The sequence below is a fragment of the Oryzias latipes genome, chromosome 8 (assembly GCF_002234675.1).
Source record: "Oryzias latipes chromosome 8, ASM223467v1".
NCBI classification, from domain to species: domain Eukaryota; kingdom Metazoa; phylum Chordata; class Actinopteri; order Beloniformes; family Adrianichthyidae; genus Oryzias; species Oryzias latipes.
In genome coordinates this window covers 11,149,813-11,172,985 of record NC_019866.2, presented here as the reverse complement: position 1 = coordinate 11,172,985, position 23,173 = coordinate 11,149,813, and the positions used below count along the sequence as shown (strand labels likewise).

Sequence of the window (23,173 nt, the reverse complement as noted above, 5' to 3'; positions counted from 1 at the left end):
TCTGCTTTAACACCACTTCTCTCTTTATTGGGCATATTTTCATTCCTCTCTATGCTTTTCACTAACAACCTCTAATTAACCCCTGAGGTTTGTGCCGGGGTCATCAACATTTGCATGGAAGCACAATCCCCCTGCTGTTTTTGTTGTTGTTTTATTCTCATGTGAAGGGTAATGTTGGAAGACAGGGGCTCTGAGTTTTGCGAGGATGTGCTGGCAGCAGCCCACACACACCGCTGTCAGAGTACGTTTATGTGTGACGGGCAGTTGTGGGGGAGGATGCACACAAAACTTAGAATATCATGGAAAACTGTATTTGTTCCTTGTGGTCCCCGCTCAGGGGCCAGGTCCTGCTGGAAGATGAAATCTGCATCTCCATCCAGATCCTCAGCTGAAGGAATCATGATGTCCTCTAGAACATTCTGCTAGACTGTTGCAGTGATTTTGGATTGAAGAAAGCAGAAGTTACCAACACCAGTGCTGGACATTGCAGCCCAAATCATGACTGACTGTGACTATTTCCTAGTGGACCTCAAGCAGTTTGTTTTTTTTTGAAGCTGTTCCTCCACCTTATTCCACTCTTTCTGGATGTCTGAAGGTTCTTGAATCTTGTCCTTTTGTAGCGGTCGTCTCTTTTGCTGGTGCATCTTCTCCTGCCATATTGTGCCATTCTGCCTCCAGCCTCCTTTTCTAGGTTACCCAGACTATGGAGAGGATCAATGATAGTCTTTTGGCAAGTTGTCAACTCTGTAGTCTTCCTCATATTGAACCAAACGGAGACAACTAAACCAAACGAAACAAATTTAATGACACCTTGGCAGGTGCTTTGAGCTTAGTAGATGATTAGTTGTTGAAACTCAGTTTAAAATATTTATATCCTGCAAAATTTGGGCAGATTTAAAATATTGTGGGTTTCATGAGCTGGAATCCCAGTTTAGGTAAAAAAGTTAATACTTGAAATTAATTAAACAGTGAGCCCTGAATCTATACTCTACAAAAGTTTAATTTTTTGAATAGAATTATGGAAATGAATACACTTTCCACGATGTTCTTAGATGTTTAATAAAAACTCACTGCAGCATCTGAAGAACAAGGGGAGGATGGAAGAAATAAAAGTTTCATCCCAAAATGATTTCCATGCCCTCCTAATAGGAAGACTTTCCTTCTCTACCTCAATGTTCGTGATTGTCCCAACATTTATTGCATTTCCATGTCCATGCAGATAAAGTTTAACAGTGTAAATTTAAACCTGATCTACTCCTTGCCTGAAAATATTTGATAAAACCTTCAATGTAACAATCCTAAAATATTCCTTTGCAGCTCTAACAAAAAGAAAAGTCTTGTTTGGGCTTCTTTCTGGAAAAATTATGACATTACCAAAAAATATTTGGGTTGCAAAGCCATATTGTTTAGCTTTAAAATGTGTTGCAAAAGCCACTTCCAGAAATCTGATGCTTCCCTTAATTTTTTTTGTTTTTTTTAACTAAGGGGTTTTGGCATGAATATGATTCAAAGTTCAGTTTTTCAGGTTCTTGTTGTGTCAACTGACAGTGTGTGTCATGTTGCGGTAAACCCTCCTCCTCAGCTGTCTCTCATTCTGACTCCTTCACATCAGTCTTTCAGAGACAATTTTGTTGTTTGAGTTCCTAAAGGAGGCATGCTGCGAACAACAAAACACGCTTTAAACCAAGACGCGCTATTGTTTCAGCATACGGCCGTGTTTAGAGAGGACTCCTAAGGATCTGCGTCCAGTGGGACTGTGTTTGTGTTGTTGCGGTCACTTGTGGTTGTCCTTTGGAGAACAACTGATGTGGTAAAAAATCAAAGCAGAGAAAACTTGCCAAAAAGAGGTTTTTCTTCTCTGTTGTACAAGGAAGATCTTCAAAAAAAAAGACGGGGCAGTAAAGGGCCAAAATATGAGAAAGTTATCCATTAAGTTTTGTACCATTTGCTTTTTAGAATCAAGGGATTTTTGAACAATATTCTAAATTCAAAGCTGGTCTAGGCCAGCATAAAAAATTGAAAAATTACTATTATATCAAAGCATATTTTCTTTACTTATCTTTATCATACTTATCTTTATGAAATAAAATAAATAAATAAACAAATGAACTGTAAAAATTGGGAAAAAAAGTGGATAAAAATACTGCAAAATACAAATACTCAAACTCTAGATGCCCTTGCATGTAGAAAAGATGAAGTGACTAACTTTGTACCGCATATAAAGAAATAGATCAATATTTGGATTAAAAATGTACAGTTTTTTAACAATAAAAGAATACAACATTTATGAATCAACATGTTACACCTCAATGACTTCTTTCTTTTTACTTTTTCTGAAAATAATGACTTTTATACGTACTTCAATTGTTTTTCTTCACTTCAGACTATTTTAACACAACAAATAAAAATGGGTGATTTTTTTGTACAAGGATCTGGGTTTCGGACAAAGATTAATTTGGTAAACTTTTAACAAGTTGAGAGAAGAAGCAAAATTCTCCCAAAAAAAAAAAAAAAAAGGAAACAGAAAAAAATGTTCCTATCTGTGATAGATGAATAAAAAGTGAAATTAAAAGAACAGCCCCCCTACAGTATGGGGTGATATGACTAAGTGCCTCCTGTTTTAAACCATTAGCAGGCAGGAATTGGCTCCACACCACTCCAGGGTTTTATAGGTTCCCTTGGGCAGTGTTATGTGCTGCCTTCCCATCTTTTACTGAGCCGTGGTGATTAGGAGCCCAATGTGGTGACGGCACTGTAGCCACTAGACTGTGATTTACACCTCTGACCAAACTGCACTCATGTCCTGTAAAATCTGTAAAAGTACAGAAATATGGAAAAGGTTACATGAACACAATTCTGGCTCACCAAAACAGCGTGGATTAAACGTGACATTCAACAAGTTTCCTTTATTTTAGCTAAAACAATCAAACTGATAAAAGTGGCAAAATTATATGGTGACTAATCAAGAAATTAAAAAAAAATGCTCACGTTTATTTTAGAGTAAAGTAAAAAAGTAACTTTTAAAAGATTTGGCTCCAAATGTTTTTTAAATCCCATCTTTAATGTTTATACTTTTTTTTTTTACAAAAAGAAAACACAGTATTGTAGCTCCAGTAAATATACATTTATTTATATAAAATATAAGTGAAATAATAATAATTTGAGAGAGAAAAAAGTGGTAAGAGGCACTTCCAACAGTATATTTGAGGGTAAAAACAACACTACAATACATTTTAAGCTACTTTTAATTAAACAGGAAATTACTTGCAAATAAATTAGTTGTAGCTATTTAAATTTGGTCTATTTATTTTATATTTTCAAGACTATAGTAAATACATAGTTATTGCCTGCCAGTGAGTTAACATACTGCGTATTTGGGTTCAGTAAAGGTCTGTATACCTCAAAACTGCTTCTAGAAGCAGAAGGAACAGTCCTGGAGTTCAGAGTACTGGAGACCCTGTTCCCGCTCACAATCAACAAGCTGAACCACTGAGATAAATAAATTACCTGCAGTACACCTGGAAGGCATCAGCACCGCAGCAACAGTTCAAACAGAGTCTCATTCACAAAGTAACGAAAGTTATTTCCCCTGCCTCCTTATTTCTCCTAAATCTGCTAAATGTAGCTGCTGCAAATACTGAGGAGCAACATCTGGACAATGCAGGATATGCGTGAATTCATTTCTTTATTCACATAATTGGCCGTAATGCTTCACAGATGCTGTGTTTGCTGTGAGGCTAATAACTCCAAAGCAGAAGGAGAGTAAAGCAGAAAAAGCCTAGGACTGTTAGGAGAAAAAGTGCATGTGGCTCGAGGAGTGGGACTACAACAGCCCTTGTTCAGGGGTGCAGAAAGTGGGGGGTTGGTTCCAGAAGATGCACACGACCACCTAGGGGTCACAGGGAGGGCTGATGCTGAATCATTGTCCTTGAGTCTCAATTTCTTTCTGCCGTGTTGCCAAAGTGACTAACCTGGCTTGGCGTAAATTATCCTCACACCTCCGCTACCTCAGAAAACATGCTCTGCAGCAAAGTGCAATCGAATCCGATGCAAATGTGAATAAGATGATGCCTCGGGCTTTCTTGCAATGCGGGGACTCGTGCTTGAAAGTACACATGAGAGAGCTATAGTCTTACTATATCTTGCTGCTGACACTGACTCAGTCTTCAAGTTGCCAACGGTTAGTTGGGATTTGACAGCTCTGTCAGTTTAAAGTAGGATCTGGGAAGAGGAATCGTTTAACACATTTATGAAGCAACAACTTCTTTTAACACCAGCCCCTCTTAAATCTTTCATTTGAATCTGTTATTAAGTGATAAACACAAACTAATAAACAGCAGCTCTTATGTAGTACATTTCCTGGAGCCAAAACCTGTCACGTCTCCTGCTAAAACAGGTCATGCAGGTAAGAATTAGGAAATAGTGAACTGTAAGGAGGCTGGAATTTCTCTCCTCTGCACTCAGCCAAGCGACAAGGTGAGCTGCTTGTTGCTGCTCAGTGCGTGACGGAGTGCGCGCCTGAGCTCGCCCCTCCCATCCCTGCGCTTCGGCTCTCATCTGAGCTCGCCAATAAAGCGCTTTTTGTCCGGAGACTCGCCACTTACGCGCATTCCTTGACGTGGAGGCTTGGTGTATCTCTCCGGCGATTTGATGAGGACTGTTCGGAAGATTGAGAATTCACTCTTAAAAAGTTGCTTTGAAGAGAGCGCGCGAGCGCGCACGGAGGACTTCCAGGTCTGGAATTCACATCGATGAAGTAACCTTGTTTTGGAAAGGCTCGACAGAACTTCTCCTGAGTTCTAGGTACGATTTTTCTGCTTTATAGACTGTAAAATTTCAATGATTTCATCCGCGGATTTAAGAGAGGCGCGCGTAAAGTTAGTTATTCTGGTAGTTTGGACCGGGTTTAGAATCAGTTTACCAAGACTGGGGAGATAATAAAACTTTCACATGGAAAGCTTTACGCATGACAAGTTATTTTACAAAAAGTAAAAAAAAAAAAAAAAGTCCAAAACGCATATGATATTTTGTCGTGTTCTTCTTATGCGTGCGCTACACGCAGAGTATGCAAACTCTTTTCCATGTAAAGTAATCTCTGTAAAATGTAAACTACATGTATGGATGCTGTACAGCTGCAATACTGGAGGCAGCAGCGTTTATTAGGGATGTGGGCGCTGATGTTTCACATCCCCCAAATGCGCTCAGTAAAAAGCACGTTCCTTGGTGATGCGTAAAGTAATGCGAGCGCGCGCGGAGGAGAAGGAGTTGTCGGGGCGGTAATGAGGCGGGCGGGTGTTGGACCGCAGGACGCCGTGCAGCCAGCAAGGACCGAGCCTAGTGTCTAGACCGCACCGAGCCGTGCTGGCCGCAGCGGACAGCTGTTTTTGGAACGACCCAGGGGAGCGTCCCACAACAGAAAGTTCAACAGGACACGATCTCTGACGCTCTCCTTTTACGCAGAGAAGTCACAGAGGTCAGATATTTAAAACTGGTCATTTTGGGTCAGCATAAATCAAGGAGGAAACCATGTGTTCATAAATATGTGACATCAACACAAGCATGAGTTAAGAGGCTCTGATTAAAACAATGTGCTTGGAAATGTATTTGACTTCTGCAAAACCCACAAGAAACATTAAAGCCAAAACGCTGCCACGCAGCATCATTAAAGATGTCCATCAAACACTTACAATACTACAATAAAATTATCGCTTTATAATCGAAAACACGCAAAGAACTACTGCACTTCAGCTCAGACTTTTTGGTATGAAGTAATGAATCAAACCGAGTCTGGGATATGAGGAAAGGTAAACAGAGAAATTAGACAAACGTCAGTTTCCTTCATCAAGTGCAGCAGAGCAGTGAGGGATGAGGTCAAATTCCTGAAAGATTAAATCTCCGAATGACCTATGCCAGCTCTAAACTAACATCCAATAAAGTGACATGACTCAACATGTTTGGAGTAATAACTTTTCCAAAAAGTAAGATACACGTAACTGTCAGAGAGCTTCCCGTTCTGCTGGCTTTCCAATTTTTTTTTTTGCCAGAAGAAACATCCAAGCTGCTGACCCATGTAGTCCTAGGAGGGAAAGTTGGGGTGTGTTATTTAAAAAAAATAAAAATGTAAAAAAGTAAAATGATGCTTTTAGCAGGCCATTAGGAAATCATCATCACAATTTGATGTAATCAGGCCAACAAATCAATGACTACACTTTAATTTCTGATGCTTAATCCGTGCAAAAACTCTCCAGCTTTTAACCAGATATTACATAGTATTTTAAAAACATGCAGCTCTAAGCACCTGCTCTCCTGGGGGCGAACTAGCAGACCAAAGTGCCCCAATAGCTGCTCTATTACCTCATTTCAATTGCTTGTTTCACGGCCATGTGCTCCCTCACAGACTGTCATTATGCTGCAGACGGGGCTACTGTGCCATTGACCGTGTGTAATTGATGCAATCTGTGTACATACAAGAGGAGAAACAGGAGATCAGTTCTTTGTAGCACAACTCTGCTTACAGCTACTATAAGATGGAAACTTTTGTCACAGATTGATTTTTTTGGTCCATTTTCTGAAAGAAGCAAGGAGGACTTAGCATTAGAAAGGTTGAGCACAGAGGTGTCGAAAGCATGCCATCCATTTGGAATCAGGTTACCAACTTTGTGTTGTCGCATTTTTTTTTTTTTACAAAATCAAGGCTGGCATTTCAATATCTGCGCCGAAGAGCTTGAGAGAAAAAGAACAGTGATGTCTAAATCGACTGCTGACCACGACGCGGTTGTGGCATTTCAGTTGTTGGTTTTAAACCTTTAAAAGTTCTGTTGGACATCATTTAACAGCTTTGTGGTGGTGGTGTACTTATTAGAACAACGCAGCTCCTTGCTTTGAATGCTCCCTCCTGTCTGTGTCAGAGCTGTCAGAGAACGCAGGGCTCTCAGAGCTCAGTTTTACACCAATTAGGGGGACTGCCAGCAGCATCCTACTCTCTGCATGAAGGGGATTAGAGGGTTAAAAGTCAGGGCCTGAGGCGAGGAGGCCTGGGTAAGGAAAGGGAGCAGATACGTGAGGAGAGGAGTTGGACGCAGTGAGCAGAGGGAGCAGAGTTGACAGGCCAGAAAGTTGAAACAAGCATGTATAACGTGTGTTTATTTTCACGATGACCACGTGAAAGTGAGGGCCTCACCACAACACCCCCCAAAAGCTGCAGCCCAGTGTGTGTGTGTGTGTGTGTGGGGGGGGGGGGGGGGGTTGCTGTGTTTGGTGGACATTCAAAAGCTGGAGATGCTTCTCATAAGAGGCGTCTTGACTGAAATGGCTGGCTTCAAAAGCCTAAACCACCAATGCTGAACCAGCGGTATGCGGAGGCAAACCCCAGCCCGTACGCCTGCCAAGCTAAATTGAAGAAGAGCTCGCCGATGCAGCCAAATGATGCGTTCAGAAGAACCACTTCAAAACCCAGCATAAATATACACACACATGCAAAGGGTTTGGAAATCTTTGGAGTGGCCCAAAATCATTCGTTCCCCAAAGTTTTATCAGCGGAGTCATGGCCGCTCCAGTCAGATTTGACCAATTTGCCTGCCACCATGCAGTCAGGCTTTACACTTGAATTTATAATCCTTCTCCAACCCGATGGAAAATCAGCAAAAGGGCCAAAAAAAAAAAAAAAAATCCCCCAAATTCCTGTGAGGCAGTGAGGGAACGAGAAGGAGGAGAGGGAGGATGCTCATCCCAGAAAGCCACCACAAATTGCTGGATTTTAGTGGGCCTGTAAAAAAAAGAGAAAAGACTCTTAATCTAAGGTTGTAATTACTTCTGGCCAGCACTGTAATTAGGAGATGAGACAGAACCAGATCGAGCTGGGCATGAGCCACCCAAGGGCGCACGCTCACTCCACTCACCCCCATCTAAATTGTTGGACAAAGCATGACGTTAGAAGCTGGTCACTAACACTTTCCAGAAAGTTACACACTTTCACTTGTGCGTCTCATATATATTGCTTCCCTTACACTGCCCTTTTTCGATTTCAAGTTGTTTTTGGGATGACACGACAGCCCTGCTAGTTGGGGCCTCCCAGGCAGCTACAGAGGCAGAAGAAGCCCTAGAGCTCAAATCTGTGCGTTCCCGTGTTTGTGTCTGAACGCCGCAATCCTCATCACTCAGCACTGCAGCTGGCAGGAGGGTGGCTGTGACAGTGCCACAAGTCATGACATGTGACTGCGATAAACTCGAGCAGAAAACAGTCAGACCGCAGGAAAAGATTTGACCGTCCTCGAATTGCTCCGAAAGCTCAGCGCCTCGATGGTACCAAGGTGGGAATGGACAGGAGAGCCGACGCCAAAAAACGTTAGAGGCGTCAACACAACCGTTGACTGATGTCAACAGTTATTCAAGAAACTCAGCTGTAAAAAGCATTTGCATCTGTTTTGATTACCGAGTTCCATAAAAAAAGGGTAAATATTTATACTCCAATCAAAGGGTTACTAGTATATAATATGACTCACAACAACGCAGAGACAAATTTATACAAATCAAAGTGAGCCCCTAAAATCAAAGTGTTATGCAACAACTTCAGAAGCAGTACAAAAGTCAAGCCTCAGGTGCTTCTTGCTTCTCATGTTTGACTCAACAATACGACAAAGTCGACATATGTGATGCAGAAATAAATAAATAAAACAAACCATTTTAATGACGACTCGTTAAACCCAAAATCTTCTACCAGAAAAACCAACGGAGCTAGCTCTCTCCGGCTAATAAAATATATTTACAAAGAAGCTGCATAATGTGGGGTTTTACAATAAAACCAACAATTCTTTATAAGCCCCATAACCCCGTAAAAGCATGAAGGATAAAAGAAAACATGCACAGTAAGAGTTTCTGTCATAGACAATCGGTGGGTAATTATTACAAAGTTTTTGCAGAGCAGCTGATGTCGCATAAAATTAAAAGCTGGAAATGAGGGACGGCAGGCATGCACACAGTTCATTTACTAAAAAAATAAAAAAAAAATCAAGTTAAAATCTATGATAGCTTTAATCGATACTGACTCATAGCTAAATTCAACAGACCGTAAACAGAAAACAGATGAGACAATAACTTGGGTATGGAAACTCAACGTACTGCTGTTAACTTCCACAAATTTTCAGGCCAATGCTGATTGATAACTCAAGATGAGGTGCTGACAGAGTGGAGAGCCGTTGGCCTGGATTCTTTCCTCTAAGCTCTTTCATCCTCTTTTGTTGCCACATGACCCGTTGTTGTTCTGCTTACAACTCCAAAAAGCTGGAATCTGACAAATAAAACGGTACAAAGAAAAAAAAAAATGCTTCCGGTTTGGGCGCTATTATCAGTGCACGACAGCGGGACTGGATTCCAGCGAAGTGAGACCAAGAAAGTTGCAACATATATAAATAACAGGTGTAACTCCTGTGTTTCTTCCAGGGAAAGAATACCATTGAAAGGCTGGAGAGGGAGCGAAGGAGGAAGCATCTTCATTGGGTAGGTGAAACACGTACATTAAATTAAAGAAATCAAACCTGACAGGTTTTATACACAGGTCAGTAGCTGTAAGTTAGTAACATGTCCAAAAGACTTTAGCATTGTGGATGTCAGGCAGCCAAGGTAAGGTTGCATTTTTCGTTTGGAAAGTTTAAATATTTGCCTTCAGAATTATAAACAACATTCCATTAGTCCTCTATTTATCATGCTCACTGGTTATCGAGACTTTCAGTTCACAGATACAACATGAAATAAGGTTCAGGAATGGATTTTACTGCGGCAAAAATGTTAAATGAAAGACTTAATCATTCCTACATTTGGGATGCAGAATTGTTTCTGTGTTGAGTGCGTGTTTTTGATAGTGATTTCTGCTCTTACAAACTATCGCCCTTAGGTGGCTAATAAAAACTATGATTCCAGTGAATCTCTGTGTGCATTCATGACCCTGGGATGAACCAGATAACTGTTAAAACTCTAATTTAAGTGAAGCAGGGATAGAAAATGCATTGATAAATGGATAAACTACAGAGTTTTTTTCATGGTTGGCTGTCAGGGCATGACTGATCCTCAATACACACCCCTCATGACCCTTCACCTTCCTTCTTGCCTGGGTGTAGGGCTATCTATCACTTAAGTGTGACAGAAAGATGCACTGATGCACATTCTGGCTTTGGGCCTCTAGATACACATACCTATTCTTGCCTATTCTCTACTTATTCATCCTAGTTCTAACCTCAGCTTAGAAAACAAAGAAAGACTGAACAGGGAAGTTCTCCTGCTATTGATTTTTTTCTGTATAACTTGTGCCCACATTCTTCAGATTTTGTGTATCTGCTTTCTGTAAATGATCTGCCATGCAGACAATGGCTCAGTGTTAACACTGCCTCTGTTTATACATTGAAAGAGTTTTAACATCAGCACATACTGGCTTAATTTTTCTAAAAGTATTATAAAAAATGTTTTTAATAAATCTCATGCGGCTAACATATGTAACCAACCATGACAAAGCTCTGAATCGGAAATAAAAACCCAAACATGGTAATCAATAAACGATATGCATCCATAATTAATAATAATGATAGTATCTCTTTAAAACAAAATAGGCAAGCAAACGGGTCTGCGCATGTGTTGCAGTCTGGAGATCTATTGGACTCGATAACATCTATGTGTTGATTAGAGCAGTGTTTTTCAACCTTTTCTGAGCCACGGCACACTTTAACCTTAAAAAAAATCCCGCGGCACACCAGCATCCAAAAATTAAAAAAAAGAAGGATAAACTCATAGTCTGTATTGATCTACAGCCCCTCCACAATCTCACATGCATTTTTGAGATAATTGTTGCAGAAAAAGCTGGAAACTGCAGCTGTTTTTTTCTAAAAGATTCAATAAAAGTTAAGTTAGAAGATTTAAAAATAGTTTGATGTGTGTTCGTTGGTTTCAAGACGTCTAACGACAGATCTCCTTGTGCCCTGTCACTCTCACAACCCAATGCATCATGGGAGATGTAGTGCATAAAACGGCCGGAGATCGGTTTTCGGAGCTTCATTGTTTTGTTCACTTGTTCCACGGTCTGATACCGGATTCTGTGGAAAGCTACAGCGCAAAAGACGAGCTTTAGCTGGTATTTTTGTTAGAACTGAGCGACTTTACGAGCTAAATCGGGACAAGGAAGTGAAGACTTTAACCACTTCTGATTGGTCAGACTGATGACATGTGATTAAGCCCCTCAAGAATGATTGGTGGAGACAGTCAAAGGGACGGGACTTTTCCCAAATACAGCCGGAGCTGCAGCTGAATTGCGGTACGGTCATTCTTATCAAAATGTCTTTAATAAAATAAAATAAACGCAAAGAAAAAGTATTTTACGATCTTTTATATTCCTAACTCCTCAGTGTTTTATCAGGGCCTGTTTGGATGAACACAGAGCTGAAATCCTGGAGATGGGAAATGTTTTTAGATCAGTTAATGAGGGCAATTTTCCACGGCACACTTGACCATCTCCCACGGCACACTAGTGTGCCGCGGCACACTGGTTGAAAAACACTGGATTAGAGCAAACAAGCTACTCCTCATGTTGACAAATTGCTGCTCAATGCTCACAAAGCATTTGGTAAACCTAAAATATACACATTATATATGGCAAAAAAGAACAGATCTGTGCTAAAAACCACACACAGAAACGCTCTTTGTTTTTTGAATGGGCTTATGCAGCTGAATTAGCCTTAACACAGACCAAACTCTATGTCTTTTAGAAATATATATGAGCATCTTTATTGGATTTGACAGCATCACAACATGGACAGACTAAAAGTACTTTAAATATTTCAATTTTTTTGTGTATTAGTGTTGATAGTTTGATATAAAATGCTTCCTGCAGGCAGTCAGACAGAGGTGCAGTCAGCAGATGGAAGTCTTGAATTCTGCCTAATGACACCCTAAAGGGAAAAGTGGGCTCACATGTTTATTCCTCCACTTGTATCACTGATCTCCTCACTTCCTTTCCCCCTCGTCTTTGTTTGGGACTAATATGAGGAATATTTATGCAGCCACAGCAGCTGCAGGCCAACTGTAATAGGTCAGTTGTGATGCTTCAGACTCTTCAGGTCTTTAAACACCCTTACACAGCAGGGAAATGTATTTTTTTGTCTTACAAGTGAAATTTTAGAGCCATTTTCGGATAGGTAATTTAGTTTTATTAACAAGATTTTTTTTTAATGTTGTCAATAAAAAAGTCCCTTGAACAAACATGTTGACAAACAACACATCAGTCTTGATTGAGAAGGCAATCACAGGGTACCTCAGGCCATGTAGGGGAGGCATGTCAACGCTGAGGGAGCTTTCCGCCTGACTTCTGGCTTGCCAAGCGACCTCCCCCAATGCTGGCACAAGACCAGCACAGGCAATCGTTTCACAATAAATTCCTTTGTGACACTCTAATCAGCACCAGCGATCTACAGTTCACATTTATCTAGTGTGTGGTACATCTCCACGTTTTTTTTTTAAACTGCAGAACACAAGATACATTTCAAACTGAAATTCTTAGATAAGAAGTGGGTGTGGGTCAGGGGCCTGAAAAACAGGTACAATAACTTCCTTGAAATCAGGATTTTGTTGAAGAAAGACAGATGATCACTGACTAATAAACATGGACATCCTGGAAAGTTTTTTTCTTGAAAGGGACTTCTGAGACCAAAGACGAAAGAGCAAAAACTGAGATTTAAACGTCAACATTTAATGTAAGAATCAAACCGGAGAAAAGTTTGCTGACTTGTTGTGGGTTGTCAATCTGTCTCTTCAGAACCCGCAGCTAGGTCTGAAGTGTAAATGCATTCCACAGCGTAAACAAGTTTCCCGTTGGCCATACGATTACCACCATACTTTGCCCTGAGCTCTCAAACCTAATGAGTGAGGCCTTGTAGGGCTATTGTGGCAGGTGGAGGAGATTTGCCTTTATTGGATTCCAGTCATAGCCTTGTCAAGGAAAAGAAGGAAGACGAGAAGGGGCAACAATCAAGGCTGCCAAAAGCACGGAAAAGTCAACTTCTTTAAATCCAAATGATCGTAACTAAAAAACAACCTGTCATAACAAGTGACACATGATCCACCGATTGATTGTTGCTGCTTTTGACACTCTCTGAAATCACCTTTGGCCCAATTCATTCTGAACCACAACGCGACACGAAAAAACAAGAACACGCGACGAACAGTTTACCTACAGAAGAGCAAAAGAAAGAAGCATTCATGCTCCATCACAGGTAGATAAGGATCATGGTGTCCAAATGGAAACCCAGCAACGTAATCTTGTCAGAACTGGAATGAGTGTCATGCGGGAAGGCAGACTGTCGGAGTGCGCATGCTACTGTCGGCTTGTGGCTGACTGACAAAACTGGTCCGTCCAGTCACTTTAAAAGGCCAAATATACAAACGCTGAACAAACAATACCCTGTCCCATTGCTGCTTAGGGCCTGGTTCTCTTAAGTTGTTTGAGGACTCAAAGGTGTATTGTAAAGTTGCCCACAGTTTCCTGTCAGCTGTTTGCATTAGTTCTAGGGAACTAGTCAAAATAAAAGTTTCCATTCTAGAAGGAGTATGGCTATTATTTGACATGAAATTATTTGGAAAAGTCCAGCTATGTGAAACGAAAATGTCACATTTACTATTTCCTGGTGTGGCTGAGATTTTTGGCCTAAGTAGACTGTGACCTCTGCAATGCTGTGGTTTATTGTTGTGTCTGACTGAAAGGGATGAGTAAGAAACACGCGGCAGAAAACTGAAAAAAGCTGTTGGTGTAAACACCGCTTAAGAAAACAGATCAAAGCTCAGGCTGTCAGTAGTGCACTGGAACCCTTTGTGCCGATTGTAACATGAGTGTCCTGTGGTCTGGACCTCAGACAGAAGTGTGGCTTTTATAAAGGAAAAGGCTCTGTCCCCTAAAGGTCAAAGGGTAAGGTGCACTGACGCAAGACTTATGTCAATACTAAGACAAAACAAGTGGACACTGTGCGTCAAGACAAAAAACAGAGGAAAGAAGACTGCAGGGGCATCCTGTGACGCCCCTCCTGAACGCTGTGATAAAATCAAAATTGCATCTAGAATCTCCTAAACTGCGTCTTGTCCTTCAGCAATAACACAGAAGGAAGTAGCCCAAATTTCCGTTTGGAACTCGTACTGCATGACTTTTTTCGCTGGAAAGCTCAGAGGAGGCTGAAGCAGACTACACACATGCTGCCAAAAACCAAACTCTAGTCTGGTTTGGCTGCCAGGCAGCCCACCGCCGTCGGCTTCCTTTCCTCTTTTGTCTGCTGTCTCTTATTGGCACGAGTTGCATCGTTTACTCAGACACACTTCAGAGGTTTTGGGTTTCGTGCTGTCCTGGGGCGGAGGTGAAAGCACCTGTTGTTCAGACGAGGGACCAACGCGACTCAGGTGTATTTGTATGTAACTGGAGCTAGGTGTGTATACATGTCCAACAGGGCTGCTTATCTGTGTTGTCTGGAGCACAAGTTACAACAGAAGACGTAGAGTATTAAGCAGAAGTGGAAACACTAATCTGAGCCTGACCTTTGACTTCGAGGAGTTGCCCTATGCCTTGCTTGTGCAGAGGTTTTGCTTCTTCTTAGGACCGATGCTATTTAAACAACTCTGTAGCACTTTGTGAGTCTGTTAATAATTCTTTTCTAAATAGATCATGCATCACAACAGATATCCATTCAAGTAAAATACTAATGCAGTTCAAGTTACCAGTTGAATTCAGTTGAAAACTTCCTTGGTACTCTAGTCAAGAAACAAATAAAAGCTATTATTTCTAGTCTTCATCAAAAGTCCTTCACATTTTTTCTGTTCTTTATCGATCATGCTGTGAAACCTTTGCAAAGGAAACATGTTTACAAGCACCATCTCCAGCTGCTTTACCAAGCTCAGGTGTAGCTTTTGGACATTTGATCTTATTTATTGGCCTTTTTAATTTGTCTTTATTTACATGGATGGTGCAAAAATTAATCAGATGCATTGTTGAGGTCAGCTTTAATTTCAGTTTTTATTTTAATGCAGGAAATTTTAATGCAGGAAAACATGTTTTTTCTTCTCAAGAGAAGTCAGTTTGCAAGTATGCGGAGCATCCCATTCTTGCAGACTAAAAGACACTGAGCATCATTCTCCTCATGCTTCCATCCGTCTGTGTTTGCTTATGGTAATGTAGTTTAACAGGTACAACAAGCTGTGAGGCAGCACACTAATGGTCCGTTGGCTCAATCCATAGAAGGAATTCTTTAGTGTCGCATGCATTCCAACAGTCATCCATTAAGAAATTTGATGTCTGCCTGTTAATGCTTGGAAACCGTCTTGGGTAACGTCTTTGTCCTCTGATAATTTGCACAACGCTTGTTTCTCCTACTTTGCCTTTGAACCTCTTCACACGATGAAAGATAACCTCACAGGATTGCGAGTAACTGTGTCCAGCTGGTGGTGCAGACACTGCTGATGGATAAAAGCGATGGCCTTTGTAGCCTCACCGTTATAGATCATGCTCAACTGCTCGCTATACAAGAATATTTTCCTGAGAAGATAAGGTTCCACTGAAGAAGCAATATGCCGTTTTATCTTTAAACATTGGTTGCCACCATAAACTCTTAATTTCTGCCTCTGTCATGTGCCTGTACATTGTTGGTACCCCGTCCTATTGCCCTGCATCTGAGGAGAGAAAAACTATTGACACAGGCTGCTGGGATTTAATCGCTAAAGCTACCAAAACTAAGCTTTATTGACTCTGGTGCCCCTGCTGATAGAAAATTGCTCTTATCTTTGCAGCTACCCTGTTGGTGTTTTCTTTTCCTTCTTATTTAAAAAAAGTACAAAGCTTAGACAAAACAATGAGAAATCAGAGTTTTTATGCTTCTTAATTTTCTTATCAAAGCACTAGAATGTACGTAGATCACTGAGTGCTGTGATTTGCATAAATCAAAACATTTACTCCATATGATTAACACATTGAAGATTCGGCTGGGTTTCTTCAATCTTTGTCGCATTAGAAATCTCATCAAAGCTTGGGGTTAATCTGGAAATGCCAATAAGAGAACCGAGCTGGCATTTTCAAACTCAGCTGCTGCCTCTCTCAGGAATGTCTCAAGTGCACAGGGGAGCGAAAAGGAAATTACAACACTAGAAAGGAGGAAGGCAAGAAGGGAGGGGGCATTCCTTTTTGTGCAGGATTACAAGACTTGTGTGTCTCCTATCTCTGCACCCCCCCCACCCCCCACCCCGCACTCACAGCAGTCAGTCAACACGAAAGTGCAACTTGGATCCATACACCAGTGACAGTGCAGCTGTGTCTTATCTTTGTAACCGATCCGCACAAGTCGCTTGCATCCAGATAGAAAGAAAACAGTGGACTCAGCCCTCTCAAGTTCCACCTTATCTGTGATCTTGCAATATTCAATGGCTGAATCCCTCCCCGTCCACCTCCACCGCTGTCTCTCCTCTGCTGAGTTATTAAATGGGCCCGGCCCAGTAGAGATGAGACCCGCTCAAACAAGCAATCTGCCCCATGGAGGAGCAATACCACTAAGAGATTCTAAGGAAAATATTCTGTTTTTAACTCTTGGCTTATTCTCTTTTTAAAACTCCCTTGATGTTACTGTACATTTCAGTTCAGCTTTAACTGGTTTTGCCAGGTAAAAAGTCTGTTTTTAGTTCCAAAGTTGCACTTTATGTAATCCATTTAAAACAAAGATAAACTCAACTTTTTTTCTGCTACTGTCAACTTGATAGAAAACTTGAGACCAGCTCTTGTTTGATTCTCCCCCTTCCCTTAAATCTCTTGTTTATCTTCCAAATCCTTTTATTTTCTGTCGTTCTTTATACAGTATACAATAAGACAATCATGTGGTCATCTTTTCTGCTTGCCCCTTTTGAACAACTTTAAGACATCCGTGAATCAGCACCATTTTCAGTAAGCCTCTATGTCTTTATCTGTGATTACAATTTTATTTGCCCCAAAAGCAAATATAATACTCTTAGTTTGGATTTCTCCCCAGCCAACCATAACCTTGCAGAGGTCTGTAAATTACTAATGAGTCAACATGACTTGCCCCCCCAGCCCCTGGGTATAAATTGTAGTTTAACTGCAACCCCTCACCTCTGCTGCTCATTCACTTGGAGCCAGCAGCAAAACAGAGCCGTCAGACATTGTCATTATTTTTCAGCAAGGTTTTCCATTTCTGAGAGAATCAGCACAGCTACTGCAGATGGGTGGTGTTTTCATGCCATTTACCACAGAGTCCCACTGGAAACAAATGAGCAGCTTTGTTTATATAAGACCTGAAGAAAGGCAAGAAAAGGGGAAAACGTTACAATTTCAACAATGAACAGAAAGAAATATGTGATAAAGGGGTAAAAAAACAAACACTATAGTTTTACTATAGTGGTAATCCTTCTTGTTGAAAACAAAGTAATGTTTTAAAGCCATTTTGAAACAGCAAGAGGACAATTATATGTCTAAGATACCAAGAAACATAAATCCTATTGTGTGTCGACCTTTTTAATCTGTTTGATAATAAAGTGAACAATATGCAAGTTTGAAAATGTACTTGTAAGAAGTGTGAAAAGGGAGCGAATAAGATAAAGCATTCAGAACTTCTGGCATCCTGGACCCCAGCATGTTCCTCATCTACGTAAAAGTGTGGCTCACACATACTTGGCTTTGCTGTTTGTGCAGCTTAGAGATCAAGAACTGAACCATTTAAGGCGTTAAAGAATAGACCCTCCAGTTGGCCAAAATACAGCGCTTGAAGAAGCAACATCATAAATTTCAAGAAACAATTTAGGAGAGATCCACAGCCCGTTCTTTTCCAATACATCTCAATTTTTCAACGTATAGGTATGACATAAAATACACAAGTCAGTGACTCTGATTATGGATGAAGGAAAAATAAAATGTAGTTCTTCTACATACTTGGCTAAAAAATGAGCAAAACAAACCCATCCTGTCTCTTTCTTCAAGGGCATCTTACTTGACAGCTGATAATAAACTTACTGTTCTTAACTGGTGTCTTCTTATCTCTCAAACATTTCCCTCTCCCTTCTTTCTACTATCCTTCAAAGTCCTGACATTGGAGTTAACTGTCTTAGAAGCCTAAACCTTAAAATGAAACCCATAAGTCCAACTAGAAGAAGTTCTTGTTAATGAAGATTTACTGAAATTCTGTCTCAAACCCTGATCCAACCTTATAATTTGCTGCAGCTATAACTTGATGGTTAGATAATTGCATAAAATTATTTTGTTGTTAAACAACTGCGTGAGCTGTTTCACTAGTTCCTATCTCACATATTTAACACATTATCTCAGGCATAGGCTGTAAGACCAAAGAAGGAAAGTCATTTGTGAGGCTGATTTTAGAATTTGAGCTTAAAAAAATAAAAATGTATGAGATGCAAATCATTACAAACATAATTGGACTTTTAGTCAGCTTGAGATGAGTGCCAGAAAAGACAATACTTTGTAAATGTATTATACAAAGTTTTGCTGAGAAATCTTCTTTCCGAAGGAAAGGTTCAGTGCTTTAGAAATCTTATTACAAATAAGTTCAACCTATCACAATATGCCTTTGTGAAAAAAAAAAGCCGTATGAGTCAATGTCTAAACTAAACAACCAAAAATGATATTTTAGCCCCAACCTTTGTTGACATTGAGTTAATTTGTATTAACTGCTTTTGGAAAACATCTGTTTTTAATTAAATTGTTATTTGTTCTTTTTTTTAGGCCAAGCAAGGAAAGAGGAAATTCTTGCACCATGAAGATCTTTCTTTGTTCACTCATGCTCCTTCTCACCATTCCAGACGCCATTTTTTCCAGTGAGTGTCCAGAAAGCTGCTCTTGTCAACTTCCAGATTCCATATTTTGTCACCAGAGATACTCACCTGCCTTTCCCAAGGATATCCATCCAGCCATAAGGAACCTCTACTTATTCAACAACAGAATTGAAGTCATCAAACGTGAGGATTTTAGCAATTTACAGGACTTGGAATTACTTGACCTCAGCCAGAATAAGTTGACAGAACTTCCTGATAGAGTGTTTGAACCATTGACCTCTTTGAAAAATCTGGACTTGTCATCAAACCAGATAACCCACATTTCTGAGGATTGCTTTCATGGTATGTCCAAGCTTGAGCGTCTTTATTTATACAGCAATCACATCACGACCATCCATCCAGCAGCCTTTGATGGCCTAGAAAACCTTCTGGAACTCAAGCTGCAAAATAACATGTTAAAATATCCATTTACCTTCTCAATGCCCCGACTGTTACTTCTGGACCTTAGTTATAACCTCTTACCAACTTTGAGCCCTTCAGACCTCAAAACACCAAACTTGGAGTCCCTTAAATTGGCTAGTGTGGGGCTTACCAGAGTGAATGACCATCTCCTGAAACATTTAAAGAATCTCCATGAGCTTGACATTTCAGGAAACCATTTCACATCTTTTCCATCAGGCGTAAAGGAAATCCCTGGGTTGCTGTACCTTAGCGTAGCTGGAAATCCAATGAACCCTCTAAAGGCTGACGACCTGCAGAACCTCAAGGAGCTGAATCAGTTGGATATTAGCAGCCTTGGTTTACATGGCCTCCCTGAAGAGTTTCCTCTTCTTTTGCCTAACCTCAAAAAGCTCAGAGTAGCTCAAAATCCCTTTAACTGCCTCTGCAACTTAGTTTGGTTCCCAAGATGGCTCACAGATCAGGGTATCATCCTGGAAAAAACAGCTGAAACTCGCTGTCATTTCCCTCTGAGCCACGCTAGAAAGTTATTAACAGCACTAAAGTACAGTGACTTTGGCTGTCCAAGTACAACTACAGTCACCACCACTACCATCAAAAGTACAACTACAACCACTTCTGTTCCTGTCACTACTTTGCCAACCACTACTAAAGCTGGTAGAGTACACAAGGATACTGCCAATCCAGATGACATTACACCACCTTTTGTCACTGAATCTTCCAGCATCAAAACCTTGGACAAAAGCAAGGAGCATTTCTGCCCCCCTCAAACCTGCTTACATGGGGGTACTTGCCATCTTCATGAGCATGGACAGGTAGAATGCACCTGTCCACATGGAACATCTGGAATGTATTGTGAAATCCAAAACGAATCTTTGCCTTCCCCACCTGAACCAGAATCTCCTGAAGCAACAGCCACAGCAGACGAACCTGACATCACTTTACGTCAACCAACCGGAACCTCAATCTGTCTGAACCTCCACCGCTACATTGAACTGCGACCTTATCTCAGTGGGATTCGCATAACCTACCGCAACCTGTCTGGTTCAGACCAAAGACCAAGAGAGCTCAGTCTTCCAAAATCTATCTCGGAGTACACGCTCAGAGGCTTACATCCCAATTCCATCTACTCTATATGCGTAAGCCCATTTGGTGCGCCTATTGGCACAGACAGTGTCTGCACCAAAGCACGCACAAACCCTGAAACCATCACAGGAAAGAATGTTGCCACGACTTCTCCCTCTCCTCCAACTACTGCTCTGGTGCCAGCAACAGCTATCTTACTTATTTTGGTGGTGATAGCAGTAGCCATTGGAGTGGTCTGCTACCTTCGCTGGAAGAAGGGGAAAGGCCACATGGACTTAGACTGTGAGCCGTCCCAACTAGAGCTGGATGGAGTTAAAGCTGGCTTAGACAATGGCGCATTGCCTCAAAAGCAGCCGCAACATATGAACCCTGAACCTGCTGTTCAAAACGGCGGACTGGAATATGTACTGCTTCTACAAGATCACTGTGCATCGAATAACATCATGCCATCACACAAGCCTCCCTACTTTTGACAGCTAGATGTAAGGAGCAGGACTTTTCTTTAGCTGTGTTCCTCCCAGTGGAGTATGGAGTACAGGAGCTACTGCTTAAAATTGGAAAGACCAATATCACCATGAGCAAAGAAGAATTTGGACAATATTTAACACACCGCCCTTTGGTCATCCTAGCAGATATTAGAAAGAGTTTTAAAGGCCCTTTGAAAGGCCTCAAAGTGCCTCTACTTCGGACTTAAATAAAATTTACAGACTTTAATTCAGTTTTTATGTTATGAGGCTGGGTCTGATGGTGAAATGCTGAAACACATTTAGGCATAATTCCTCCTTTATATGTACTGCAAATGTTCTCAAACAAGATTTGTTGGCTGTCTAGATCAAAGGGGCCCTACAAATTGTTCTGTCAAGTGTTTCTGCAGTGTCCGGTAAATCTTGTGCTACCCCAAAAGGGATCAACGAATGCTGTGAATTATCTTTGAGATGTCAAATGAAGTTGAGCAAAGGAAAGAAACCTGTTGTAAATATTTGGATCGAAAGCTATGTTTCCTGTTATATATTGTAAAATATCTTTTTTACTGTGCAAAACTGTAAATGATAAACCCTCACACTTTACCCGCACATCAACTTTTTGTTTTGTTGCTTTTCTGTGATACAAGAGCCAAGGAAAATTCAGATTAAAATCTTTGAAGATTAAAACCCATTTGGTACCAGTAAGGTTATAGCTAAAAAGCTTTCCCTGGATAATATCAGACAGTCTAAGTAGAAGTGAGTCTGGTCTGAGTCGAGGCTAAATCCCTTTCTCTACGCTGAAGCCCTTGGCGGGCTTTGCCTTCACAAAAGCAGAGAGCCGGCAGGATTACAACAAGGTACAAAGGGAGTCATTTGACTGAGCTCAGTTCACCATCCAGTGCTGTCATTTCTTATATACTTTACAGTAAATGCTTAGATAACAAGAAATCAGGAAAAATAATCTTTTATGGCTTTATTTATTGATTTTCTGTCATACACAACACACTTTATTTGCTACTTTATTTGGCTGAAAACATGCAAACTAATAAACTTTTATTAACGGATAGTTCCTAAATGTTTGTGATCTTGGATGCACTTTTGTTTTAATGAGAAAAAGTTGTGCTTTTGCTCACTTGTATCCCGCCTGTTATTCAACTTCACAATGGTGTGTTTGAGGCAGAAAATTTGCAGAGATCCGCTGGAAAATAGTTTGATGGAGTGATGTGATCCACATCTTCAAATTTCGAGTTAAAGGAATTATGTGCCTCTAAAAGTATGTGTGTTTACATCTCCGTGATCAAGCTAGTACATGCTCTGTCTTGTGCAAAAAAAAGGAAAACCTCCAGAAGAAAAGTTACTATCAGTCATTCTCTGAATATATTCAAATTCCAAGAAGTCCTCAAAACCCCCAAAACCGCACCGCTTCCAATTTCCATACAAAGAAAATAACTTCGAACTCAGAAATGCAACTGGAATATATTTTTTTTTGTAAAATATAAAACATTGAGGATAACCACAAGTATTTTCAATGTGACTGTTAATTTTCCCTGTTTACTTTGGGAAACTGTTGATATTTGCTGTTTGTTTTTTTTATTATGTGAATTTATTTGTATAAATGGAAAATAACTAAAATTATCATTAAATGAATACTGAAAATAAAGTTTTGGCTACAGCTTTCTTCATTTTTTTTCCTAGAAAAATGTTATCTGTGAAAAAGATGATGATGTTAAGACAATGAAGGAGGAAGAAATACTGGAAATGTTTCTTAATAACGCATTTTCAGCTGCCAGTGGGAACATTCAAGGACAGCAGGGTGTTTGCAGAAGGGTTTGTGTAAAAGCATGAATAAATATGCAATCAGTTATACAGGGCTGCACTAATACACAAAGGAGCAGTGAGAAAAAAGGGGCATTAATACTAGTGACTCTAAATGACATAAAAAAAATGGTGCTATCTTTATATAAATGACAAAAACTCCTTCCTGACCCACTGCTTGCATTTTTACTATTTTTACAGTGTAGGATTTATAGAGGTTTTAAACTATTTTATCAGCAGTGAGTTAGAGGCAAAATGGAAGTTAAAACTATGATATAAAACCCCTTATACTAATGTAGCCCTTGGGCTTAACCACATTTAATGATCTGCTGCTCTGTGCTTAATAGGTGAGCATTGTGTGTGAGTCCACATTTGAAAATGCCTGACCACCCATGTTTTTATTGGTTGGATGCTGGCAAAGGACTGCTGAAGGATGAACACACTGTCAGGGAAAAGTATGGAAATGCTAGCCATGGCTTGGAGCTGTTGTGCAATATCCCATGCAAACAACACAAACACATAAAAACTCTCATGCTGGACCTATTATT

General features: G+C 40.4%; 2 protein-coding genes across 3 annotated transcripts in view; one reads left to right on the top strand and one right to left on the bottom strand.

Moving 5' to 3' along the window:
* Positions 1-23,173, bottom strand: part of LOC101155031 (mitochondrial import inner membrane translocase subunit TIM16) — an 87,378-nt gene that overhangs the window by 20,719 nt on the left and 43,486 nt on the right. The gene's annotated exons all lie outside the window — the stretch shown is intronic.
* On the top strand, positions 4,515-22,224 carry LOC105354562 (vasorin). The gene is made up of 3 exons (XM_011478176.3): positions 4,515-4,803; positions 9,439-9,495; positions 18,752-22,224. The coding sequence occupies exon 3, from the start codon at positions 18,783-18,785 to the stop codon at positions 20,817-20,819; it is 2,037 nt and encodes a 678-aa protein (XP_011476478.1). The 5' UTR covers positions 4,515-4,803; positions 9,439-9,495; positions 18,752-18,782; the 3' UTR covers positions 20,820-22,224.